We start from the raw sequence: 12,133 nt of genomic DNA, 5'->3' as shown, positions 1-12,133 counted from the left end.
CTCTAAGGGGGAACCCTTGGACTGTCTCAAAATGTGAAGAGGGTGACGATATCACCAACTGGTTCACAGCTTTTGAGAGGGCTTGTGCAACCAGGAAGTTAAACAGATCTCACTGGGGAGCTCTCCTTTGGGAAATGTTCACTGGTAAGTGTAGGGATAGACTCCTAACACTCTCTGGAAAAGATGCAGAATCCTATGACCTCATGATGGCTACCCTGAGTGAGGGCTTTGGATTCACTACTCAGAAGTATAGAATTAGTTTCAGGGTGGCTCACAAAACCTCAAGCCAGACCTGGGTTGATTTTGTTGACTACTCAGTGAAAATACTAGATGGTTGGATAACTGGCAGTGGAGTGCATGACTATGATGGGCATTATAATTTGTTTATGAAGGAACACCTGTTAAGTAACTGCTTCAATGACAAGCTACATCAACATCTGGTAGACCTAGGTCCAATTTCTCCCCAAGAATTAGGAAAGAAGGCAGGCCATTGGGTCAAGACTAGGGTGACCAAGACTTCCACAGGGGGTGACAAGAAGAAAGGGGTCACAAAGCCTCCCCAGGGGAAGGGTGGTGAGACATCCAAGGACAAAAACAAAGAGTCTTCTCAAGGGCCCCAAAACTCTGCTCAGGAGGGTGGGCCCTAGCCTCTCCACAGTCCTCAAATGGGTATAATGGTAAGATCTTTGATCCCAAAAAGGCCTAGTGTCACAACTATAACAGCATGGACACCAAACTGGAGACATGGCCTGTCCCAAGAAACATCCCACTAGCACTACTCCAGTTCACATGGCCTGTCCCAAGAAACATCCCACTAGCACTACTCCAGTTCACACTGGAATAGCCAGTCTCCAGGTGGGATCAAAAGTGTACCTAGAGCAAATCAGGGTTCACACTGAAGCTACTTTAGTCTGGGTGGGTTGGATATAGCTACAGTAGCTGCCTGGCCGCTTAACATGGAAAAATAAAAGCAGCAGCTCTTGATAAATGGGACAAATGTAGAAGCCCTGAGGGATACAGGTGCCAGTGTCACCATGGTGACAGAGACACTGGTTTCCCCAAGACAGTATTTGGCTGGACAAACTTATCCAGTTACCAATGCTTACAATGTGACTAAGGTCCACCCCATGGCTATGGTGACTTTAGAATGGGGAGGGGTTACTGGCCTGAAACAGGCAGTGGTCTCTTCTGCAATCCCAGTAGAATGTTTGCTAGGGAATGATTTGGAGTCCTCAGCATGGGCTGAGGTAGAACTGAAACCCCATGCAGCCATGCTGGGTATCCCTCAAATGGTGTGTGTGATTACCAGAGCACAGAGCAGAGCACAGGGTGAAAAATAAGTATTGGAGCCTGGAATAGTGGCCCAACCTTCCAAGAGAAAAGGTAAGAGGACTGGGGGGCCAGCCTCTGAACAGCAAAAGAAGGAAGACCTCTCTTCTCAGGAAGATGTCTTCTCCCCTGAGGGAACTGAATCCATAGAGCTGGAAACTTACCAGGCGGAGCTCTTGGGCCCAGGGGGACCCACAAGGAAACAGCTGTGCCGGGGGCAGAAGACTTGCCCCACTCTTAAAGGCATGAGACAGCAAGCTGCTGAACAGGAAAAGGGAGATGTCAGTGGCTCCCATAGGGCCTATTGGGAGGATGGAGTCATTTACACTGAGGCCAGAGATCCCAAACCTGGTGCCACTAGGAAAGTGGTAGTGCCTCAAGAGTTTAGAGAGTTTATCCTCACATTGGCCCATGGCATCCCCCTAGCTGGTTATTTGGGACAGACCAAGACCTGGGACAGACCATTTCTATTGGCCCAACATGTCCCAGAAAGTAAGGGAGTTTTGTAGCTCCTGTGTCACCTGTCAATCAAGTGGCAAGACCGGTGGCCATCCAAAGGCCCCCTCAACCATTTCCAGTGGTGGGGTACCCTTTGAGAGGGTTGGTGTGGACATTGTGTGTCCACTTGAACCTCTGACAGCCTCAGGGAACCAATATATACTGGTAGAAGTGGATAATGCTACCAGATACCCTGAAGCAATTCCCCTTAGGTCCATTACTGCTCCTGCAGTAGCCAAAGCCCTGATTGGTATTTTTACCATCGTTGGTTTCCCTAAGGAGGTGGTTTCTGACAGAGGTACCAACTTCATGTCATCTTATCTGAAACACATGTGGAATGAGTGTGGGGTGACTTATGAGTTCACCACACCATACCATCCACAAACCAATGGACTTGTTGAGAGATTCAACAAGACATTTAAATGCATGATCATGTGGCTCCCTGAAAAACTTAAAAGGAGATGGGATGTCCTCCTGCCATGCTTGCTTTTTGCCGACAGAGAGGTGCCTCAGAAGGGAGTAGGGTTTTCACCTTTGAACTTCAGTTGGTATTTTTACCAGAGGGGTTTCCCTAAGGAGGTGGTTTCTGATAGAGGTACAAACCTCATGTCAGCTTACCTAACACACATGTGGAATGAGTGTGGGGTGACTTATAAGTTCACCACACCATATCATCCACAAACCAATGGACCTGTTGAGAAACTTAACAAGACATTGAAGGGCATGATTATGGGGCTCCCTGAAAAACTAAAAAGGAGATTAGATGTCCTCCTGCTCCTGCCATGCTTGTTTTTCGTCTACAGAGAGGTGCCTCAGAAGGGCTTAGGGTTTTCCCCCTTTGAACTTCTGTTTGGCCATCCTATAAGGGGGCCAATGGCACTTTTGAAAGAAGGCTGGGAGAGACCTCTCCATGAGCCTAAACAAGATGTGGTGGACTATGTTCTTGGCCTCCAATCTGGGATGGCTGAGTACATAGAAAAGGCATCCAAAAACCTTGAGGCCAGCCTACAACTCCAGAAGTTGTGGTATGACCAAAAGGCTGCAATGGTTGAATTCCAGTCAGGGCAGAAAGTCTGGGTTCTGGAGCCTGCGGCTCCCAGGGCACTTCAAGACAGATGGAGTTACTCATACCCAGTCCTAGAGAAAAAGAGTCAGGTCTCTTACTTAGAGAACCTGGGCACTAGCAGGATACCCAAGAGGGTGATCCTGTTAACTGCCTGAAACTCTACAGTAATAGGGCAGAAATAACCATGCTGATTGATCAGGAAGCAGAGAGTGAACCATTCACTTACCTCCTCTCAACTGACCCTAAAGATGGATCAGTAGATGGAGCTGTCTATTCAGACAACCTCTCTGCGTAACAGCAAGCTGACTACAGGCAAGTCCTACCGCAGTTTTCTGAGCTCTTCTCTATGACCCTTGGTCAGACACACAACTGTGTACCCATGATGTGGACACAGGAGGCAGTTTACCTTTCAAGAACAAAATCTATAGCCAGTCTGACCAAGTCAAAGAGAGCATCAAAGTAGAAGTCCACAAGATGCTGGAATTAGGGGTAATAGAGCACTGTGACAGTCCCTGGGCTAGCCTAGTGCTCTTAGTCCCCGAACCTCATACCAAAGATCGCAAGAGAGAAATTAGGTTCTGTGTGGACTACAGAGGACTCAATTCTGTCACTAAGACAGATGCACACCCAATACCCAGAGCAGATTAACTAATTGACATGTTAGGTGCAGCCACATTTCTAAGTACCTTTGAGTTAACTGCAGGGTACTGGCAAATTAGATTGGCACTTGGAGCCAAAGAAAAGACAGCATTCTCTACACCTATCAGTTCACTGTTATGCCCTTTGACTTAAAGAATGCCTGTGCCACCTTCCAAAGATTGGTGAATCAAGTCCTTGCTGGTTTGGTGTCCTTTAGTGCAGCATATCTAGATGACATTGCTGTCTTTAGCTCCAGCTGGCAGGATCACCTGGTCCACCTGAGGAAGGTTTAGCAGGCCTTGCAAGCATCAGGCCTCTCTATCAATGCATCTAAATGGCAGACAGAGCAGGGCACAGTTGTTAACTTGAACCACCTAGTAGGTGGAGGCCAAGTGCAACCTTTACAACACAAGATCCAGACAATTCTGGACTGGGAGGCTCCAAAAACCCAGACTCAAGTCAAGGCATTCCTTGGCTTGACCGGGTACTACAGGAGGTTTGTGAAGGGATATGGGTCCATTGTGACTCCCCTCACTGAACTGACCTCAAAGAAGATGCCAACGACGGTAAACTGGACCCTTGACTGTCAAGGCCTTTGACACCCTGAAAGAAGCAATGTGCTCAGCACCAGTTCTAAAAGCTCCAAATTATTCCAAACAATTAATTGTGCAGACAGATGCCTCTGAACATGGGATAGGAGCAATCCTATCCCAAACCAGTGATGATGGCCTTCACTAGCCTGTTGCTTTCATTAGCAGTAGGTTACTCCCTAGGGAGCAGTGTTAGAGTGCCATTGAGAGGGAGGCCTTTGCTGTGGTTTGGTCCCTGAAAAAAAGCTGAGGCCATACTTGTTTGGCACTCAGTTTGTTGTCCAAACTGACCACTGACCTCTCAAATGGCTTATGCAAATGAAAAGTGAGAACCCTAAACTTTTGAGGTGGCCCGTATCCCTACAGATAATGGACTTTGTAGTGGAACACAGACCTGGGGCTGCCCATGCCAATATAGATGGACTTTCCATGTTCTTCCACTTAGGCTATGAAGACTCTCTTGAGAAAGGTTAGTCTCATCCTCTTTCGTTGCGGGGGGGTTGTGTAGAAAAGTGCCACTGTTGGCATGCTTACCCCACCACACCTTTTGCCTAGTGTTGATGCCAACTTTGATTGAAAGTGTAACCCCCTCCCTGCAGAATCCTCCATCTTGGTTTGGAGACAGGGACCAATGGGGATAGGAATATGCCCCCCTCCCCAAAGGGAGTGGGCACAAGGAGGATGTAGCCACCTCCAGGGACAGTAGCCATTAGCTACTGCCCTCTGGCCCCTAACATGCCCCTAAATCTAGGATTTAAGGTCCTCCCTGAACCCAGCTCACTAGATTCCTGGCGACCTACAAGAAGAAGAAGCACTGCTAAGCTGAAAACCCCAGCAGAGAAGAAGGAAGACGACAACTGCTTTGGCCCCAGCCCTGCCGTCCTGTCCCCTGCTTCAAAGAACCTGCAAGAAAACCAGCGACTCGTCCAGCGGGCCCAGCAACCTCTGCCAACTCCAGAGGACTGGCCTGCACCCAAAAGGACCAAGAACTCCTGAGGACATAGGCTCTGTCACAAAGAAACCTTCAGCAAGGGACTCATACCTCACCCCGGATGCGTGATTCCTGACCCCTTTGCACTTGACACCCACGGCCCTATCCATGTGGTCCACCCAGCAAAAAAGGGTCCCCAGGTGATTGGGAGCAAGAGCCCATTCTGGGTTGAACCCTCCAAAGCTCCCCGACAACGCCTGCAGAGAGAATCCAGAGGACTCCCCTGACCGTGAGCTCCGGACGAATACATCTGACACCTAAAGGACCCACTGCACCTGCAGTTCCCAGGCCTTGGAGAACCTGATCCCTGGTGCAGTATTAACCAGCAGGCAGCCCTCTTCTCTGTCCGACCAGTGGTGTGCCTGAGACACCTCCCACCCCTGGACCTCGCCTGCAGCGTCTGAGTTAGTCCTGGGGTCTCCTCATATATCTGCATTGGAAACTCGATGTCCCATTTGCACCCTGCACCCAGCCACCCCTGTGCCGCTCAGGGTGTGTGTTTGGTGCCTACCTGTGGCTCCTCCAGTGCTCTTCTAATCCCCCTGGTCTGCCCACCGAGTAGCAGGCCTGCTAGCTGACCGATAGGAAAGACAAAATGAGGCCCCCCACACTTTAACACTTATAAATTGGTATGTGTGTAAAGTAGATTAAATATCAGTTCATTCCACATCAGACAAAATTCCAAAAACGTCCGGTACAATCCAGTGATTAATTGAATTAAATCTTCACATCAAGCAGCCATTGATCCAAAGAAAATTGCAATTCCAGCCAACACGTGTTTTGTCTTGGGAAATTCTGCATCTCAAACGACTTCTTCAGGGCTTATTTATTCATCAAGATACAACATAAATGGGTATTTTTGTCCATCCAGATGTATCCGTTATCACACTGCGTTATATATCAATCAGATTATCCACATCCCGTTTGAAAGGCTCGTACCAGAAGATGGACGGCGTCTCCGTGTTAGGATGCCAATATGCGAGTACGCTCACCGATAGGAGCCCATGTTAACTTGGCTCTCCTTTGACCTCTGCACCCGACCGGCCCTGTGTTGCTGGTGGTGGGTGATTGGAATTAACTTGAACCCCCAACAATGGACTACCTAAACCCCGGAGATAGGAACTGTAAGTCGAATATATACCTGTAAAACTGTACAATCTTTTCTTTCCCCAGGAACTGTTGAAAATTACAGTGTCCACTTTTAAAATCCTTTTTGCCATTTTAAAGAAAACTGAACACATTGTTGATTCCATTCAAAGTTCTGATTATACCTATGCAAAGTACCTTTAATTTTATGTACTTACCTGTAAACTGAATCTTGTGGTTCTAGAAATAATTTAACAAAATATTTTTTTCTATATAAAATCCTATTGGTCTGGAGTTAAGTCATTAATTGTGTGTTTCTTCTGTTGCTTGTGTGTGTACAACAAATGCTTAATACTACCCTCTGATAAGCCTGCTCGACCACACTACCACAATTAGAGCATTAGTATTATCTATTTTTGCCTCTTTCAGGCCTCTGCGAAACCCCTGGACTCTGTCCACACTATGGGCCAGATGGATCAAGGTTTTTTGCATTCGCAAACGGTGCGAGTGCCCCTTTTGCGAATGCAAAAAGCCAGTTCAGAATGTATGAAAGACATTCTGAACGCAATTTTAAGGAATCACAAAAATAGCGATTCCTTAAAATTGCAACTGTGTTTAGAGAGTCGCAAACTGCGACTCTCTAAATAAGAAATCGCAAATAAGGATTCCTTATTTGCGATTTCTTAGCACATGTATAAAGCCATTCCTAAATGCGATTTGGGCATTTAGGAATCGCTATTTACCACCAGGTTGAACCTGTTGGTAACCATGTGCAAAATTTAAAAATGCATTTTTAAAATGTACATGTAAAGCACACATGCCATTTTGGCATGTGTGCACCTTACATGTCCCAAAAACTAATTTTGGGGTGCAGCAGAGGGGGCCTTAGGCCCCCAGCACCCTGGGGTTTTCATGTTCCAAAATTGCGATTTCTGGTTAAGAAATCGCAATTTTGGAAATGCAAAAAATTTGCAGATATGGGCCAACAGACCCATAGGTGCGAATGGGGACAGATTCTCTATTTGTGATTCGGTAATAGCATTTGCGATTTTTAAGAAATCGCTATTACCGAATCGCAAAAATCATACATACCTTTTTGCATTTCTGAAATAGCGATTTCTTAAAAATCGCTATTTGAGAATCGCAAATCGGTTGTATGATACATCTGGCCCTATATCTCATTTTGATATAGTATATACAGAGCCAGCTTTCTACAATGTCCAACTATTTGTAGGGTATGTGGGAGCAAGGAAATGACGGGCAGTGCAAAAGCGAACCATTTCGCGCTGGGTCATTTTCTGTATCAAGATCTGCTACGCATTGGCCAAGATGCAGCCTCCTGAGGGCTTGAGGCTCATTCTATCAGGGGCAGAGCTGCTACCACTGCATTAGCACAGGGTGTTCCAGTCCCAGATATCTGTCAGGCAGGAATGTGGGCATCCTTGCACATGTTTGCAAAACACTACTGCCTGGACAATCAGGTACGGAGAGACAGACATTTTGCCAGTTCGGTCCTATAGGACTTTTTAGTGTAAGTAGATTTATTCGCAGCCCACCGCCAGGAGGAGATGGCTTGGGTATCAATTCAAAGGTGAGGAATCTGCAGCTAGAAGTCTCTATCAGATGAACAAGTTACTTACCTTCCGTAACACATTATCTGGTAGAGACTCTATCTAGCTGCAGATTCCTTACACCTATCTATGCCTCCCCACTCTGCGGATATGTCTAATATGGTTAGGGATTGTCCCTTTCAGGGCCCTCGTTTTTTGCACAGGCGAACTGTTAGTTCCATTCATGGCTCTGCACTTCTGATGTGGAAGTTCTGGTAAAAAGAACTGACGTGCGCATGCCTGGGTGATGCCTTTATAGGCGACCATGACATCACAGACGGCTTCAACGACCCTATACGGATCCAAACAATGTCACCCGACGGCACACAAAGGGTATTTCTCATCAAACATTCCGGATTCCAAGCTGACGCCAGGAAATTCAAATGTAAGGAATCTGCAGCTAGAGTCTCTACCAGATAATGCGTTACCGAAGGAAAGTAACTTGTTCATTAATCCTTGTTACACATGCTCATGCTTACCTCCATCTTCTCATTAAACCAGGGACAGAAGTTGGCTTGTTTTGAGTCGCCTCGTTCATGAACCACCACCGGGTTTAATGAGGAATTAATCGGTATGTAGGGAGTTCATTACCCAAGGCCTGGAACAATAGAAGCCTGCAGCATTGGGAGGGTGGCAGGGTGTTATTGCTTAATTAAAAACAATTGAAGATCTCTCTCCTCCTCTCTCTCTTGCGCTCTCTCTCTCTCTATATCTATATATATATATATATATATATATATATATATATAGAATTATATATATATATATATATATATATATATATATACACTTAGTTAAAAAAAAACAAAGGTTACAGGGACGTAGGAAATAGAATTAAAATAACCATAGAAATTCACTGAAAAAACAAGTTACAAAGTTACAGGGACGTGATAGATAGGTTCTGAATTTACTTGTACAAAACCATAGAAATTCACCTGTTATAGTTAGAGTTATGTAAAGTAACAATAACTGGTGCCCTAAGGTAACTATAACTCACGCCCTGCAATGCATGGGCATCTGAATAATAAGTTTACTGCAGATGTTACAGTGACTTTATCAATAGTGTTATTAAAGATGTCATGAGTGCTGTAAAGCAGTGCATGGTCAGGGTGCGTGTTAAAATTGCCTTAGGGCAACAAAACTTTTTTCACACACCCTTCATCTCGGCCCCCTCTTGATGGATCACCCCTAAACTTTCCATGTGCAACACCTTTTTTATTGGAATATGTTGTTAAGATTCGTCAAAGAGTGCCAAAGATATAGGCAAGTGAAATAAAACTTTTTAAATGGAAACATGGCCCTAACTACAACCACCTACATATATATGTAATGTTGTCACAAGTCCTCTCAGCATATATATATATATATATATATATATATATATATATATATATATATAGATATAGATATATATAGATGTGTTTGTGTGTGTATGTTTGTGTGTGTTTATATATATATATCTGTTAGAGACTTCTACCTGCAGATTCCTTACCTTAGAATCCCCTTTCGTCAGCTTCGCATCCATCATTTTTCTGCTGAGCAGTACCCTGCTCCGTCTTGATCCGCATGGCATCATCAGCGTTGTTAGAGCCGTCTGTGATGTCACGGCCTTCTATATAGCACCACCCCGGCACGCATACCTTAGTTATTTTCTTTCCGCGCCAGTTAAGCGCAGATCCAGAAAGAGCTACCCTTTTTTTTTTCAACATTTTTGTCGAGGATTTTTCGATTGTCTGAGCGATGTCTTCGAGAAAGACTGGATTTAAACAGTGTGGTGCATGTCATCACACCATGTCAGTTACAGATCCACACCAGGTGTGTCTCTGGTGCCTTGAAAAGGACCACGATTCGAAGTTGTGTTCCGACTGTCAGTCCATGGTTCCAAAGGCCTTGAGAGAGGTATCTTTCACACTTTCTGGCAGCCGTCTTCAGTTAGTGCGACTCCAAGGAGGTCACGGTCCCGCTCTAGGAGGAGGTCGCGGCAACGCTACAGGAGCCCCAAGTTGATTTCCTCACATTCTAGGTCTTCAGGGCATTCAGGTAAGAGGAACAAAAAGAAGAAGACTTCTAAGCGGACTTCGACTTCGCACATCTGTCAGCTGATGAGGCGTCTACGGAACGTTGCCGTTCCAAGCGCGGCTCCATGGAGCCGTAGCCAGGGCCGACTCCGCGTCTTCCCCCCTTTCCTGGAACCGGAGCGACCCACGCTCAAATTAAAGAATTTTACGAATCTATGCACCTTGTTTTTGAGTGGGCTGCACCCTCGTATTTGTCTTCGAGCCCCGTGAGGTCAGCAGGGGCCCCATCGGATTCAACGTGGGCAGCTTCGGCCTGCATGCCGTTGGGGACCCCGGGGTCCGATAGCAGATCTGGACTGGCGCCGGTTTCTCACAGTCGACCTCCTTCGGCGGCGGGACCGACATCGACGCTCCCTCCACCACTGGCGTCCACGGGTGGTGGTAGCCCCATCTTTATTCAGGATGATCTGGAGCCGAAACAACGTCATACGACGCCGATTCTGACTTCGACTTTATGGGATACTGTGGCACAAGTGCTGCCCCATGTCCCGGAGGGAGTACGGTACACTCTCACCCAAGCTGTCAAGGATGGAAGAGATGCAGCCAAGTTTACCATCAGGTGTGGCTTGGACACGACTGACTCGCTGGGCAGGGCGATTTCTTCGATAGTGGCCCTCCGTCTCCATGCCTGGCTACATTCTACTGGCTTTTCGGGGGATATCCAGTCGAGTTTGATGGACATGCCTTTTGATTGCTCTCGCCTTTTTGATGAGAAGGCGGACTCTGCGCTTGAGAGGTTGAAGGATTCTCGAGCTGCGGACAGATCCTTGGGCCTTTCAGCGTCGGTTCGTCAGTAGTCTGTCTTTCGTCCCTTTCAAGGCTTTGGAAGGGGCGTGGTACCACGCCAGCCACAGGTTAGCCACCGTCCTCCGGCTTCACAGCATCCTGTGCAAGGACGAGGTTGTGGTACCGTCAGACCCAGAGGATCTGGCCAGAGGTCGGCCACCACACAGCCCCCCTCTTCCCCAGTGCCCAAGCCCTCCTAGTATGGTTCTCCAAGACCGTGTCCGTCCAGTTGGAGGGAGGATTCAATTTTATCTCCCTCACTGGCAGTCCATAACATCGGACAAATGGGTCTTGCAGATCATACAGTAGGGCTATTCCCTCCCCTTTCAGTCTTTCCCTCCCTCTAGCCCTCTGGTAAAAGAATGGCTGATGGAGAATCATTTGATCTTACTCTGTGAGGAAGTTACGGCTCTCTTGGCCAAGGCAGCCATAGAAAGGGTTGTGATGTCAGAAGTAGGCAGTGGTTGTTATTCCCACTACTTTCTGAATCCCAAAAAGAACAACGGCCTTCGCCCTATCCTGGATTTAAGGGACGCCAATCTCTTCCTCAAGAAGGAGAAATTCAAGATGCTTACTCTTGCTCAGGTCTTGTCTGCCCTCGACCAAGGAGACTGGATGGTAGCATTGGACTTGCAGGATGCGTATTTTTACATCCCCATTCTGCCCACCCATAGGCGCTACTTGCGGTTCAAGGTGGACCACAAGCACTTTCAGTTTACCATGCTCCCCTTTGGTCTCACTAGTGCCGCTCGGGTGTTCACCAAAGTGAAGGCGGTGGTGGCAGCTCATTTGCGCTGGTTAGGGATTTCAGTCTTCCCTTATCTAGACGACTAGCTGTTGAAGGCTCCGACACCCCAGACTCTTGTCACCCACCTACAGACTACGGTGGACCTCTTGCATTCGCTGGGGATCACTATAAACGTGCCGAAATCACACCTTATTCCATCTCAGAAGCTCCCTTTCATCTGAGCTGTTCTGGATACAGTGCAGTCTCGGGCCTATCCTCCCAAGCAGCGAGTCCAGGATTTTCAGGTTATGATACTGATTTTTCGGCCTCTACCCTGGATTTCGATGAGACAGATTCTGAGGCTGTTGGAACTCCTGGCTTCCTGCATCCTATTAGTCAAACATGCCAGATGGCATATGAGGGCTCTGCAGTGGGACCTGAAGTTCCAATGAGCACAGCATCAGGGAAATCTTACCGACATGGTTCAGATCTCGGAGGGAACTGCAAAGGATCTGCAGTGGTTGTTAGTGAACTGCGATTGGGTGAAAGGCAGACTCCTCTCCCTTCCCCAACCAGATCTTACAGTAGTGACGGATGCGTCACTTCTGTGATGCGGCGGCCATCTGGGAGAGGTGGAGATCAGGGGCCTCTGGTCTCTGACGGAATCCGGGTTCCATATCAACTTATTGGAGCTCCGGGCTATCCGGCTAGCATTAAAGGCATTTCTTCCTGT

General features: G+C 47.2%; 1 protein-coding gene across 1 annotated transcript in view; it reads right to left on the bottom strand.

The window, feature by feature from the left end:
• The window catches only part of LOC138267260 (extracellular calcium-sensing receptor-like), a 57,190-nt gene extending 47,044 nt beyond the window's left edge, over positions 1-10,146 (bottom strand). The window contains exon 1 of the mRNA XM_069216118.1: positions 10,049-10,146. Coding sequence (XP_069072219.1) covers positions 10,049-10,146 — 98 coding nt within the window. The remainder of the gene's footprint in view (positions 1-10,048) is intronic.
• Positions 10,147-12,133: the final 1,987 nt, after the last annotated feature.

Source organism: Pleurodeles waltl, chromosome 12 (genome assembly GCF_031143425.1).
Source record: "Pleurodeles waltl isolate 20211129_DDA chromosome 12, aPleWal1.hap1.20221129, whole genome shotgun sequence".
NCBI lineage: Eukaryota > Metazoa > Chordata > Amphibia > Caudata > Salamandridae > Pleurodeles > Pleurodeles waltl.
Note: the sequence above shows the minus strand (reverse complement) of the source record. Positions and strands in the feature narration are given on the sequence as shown.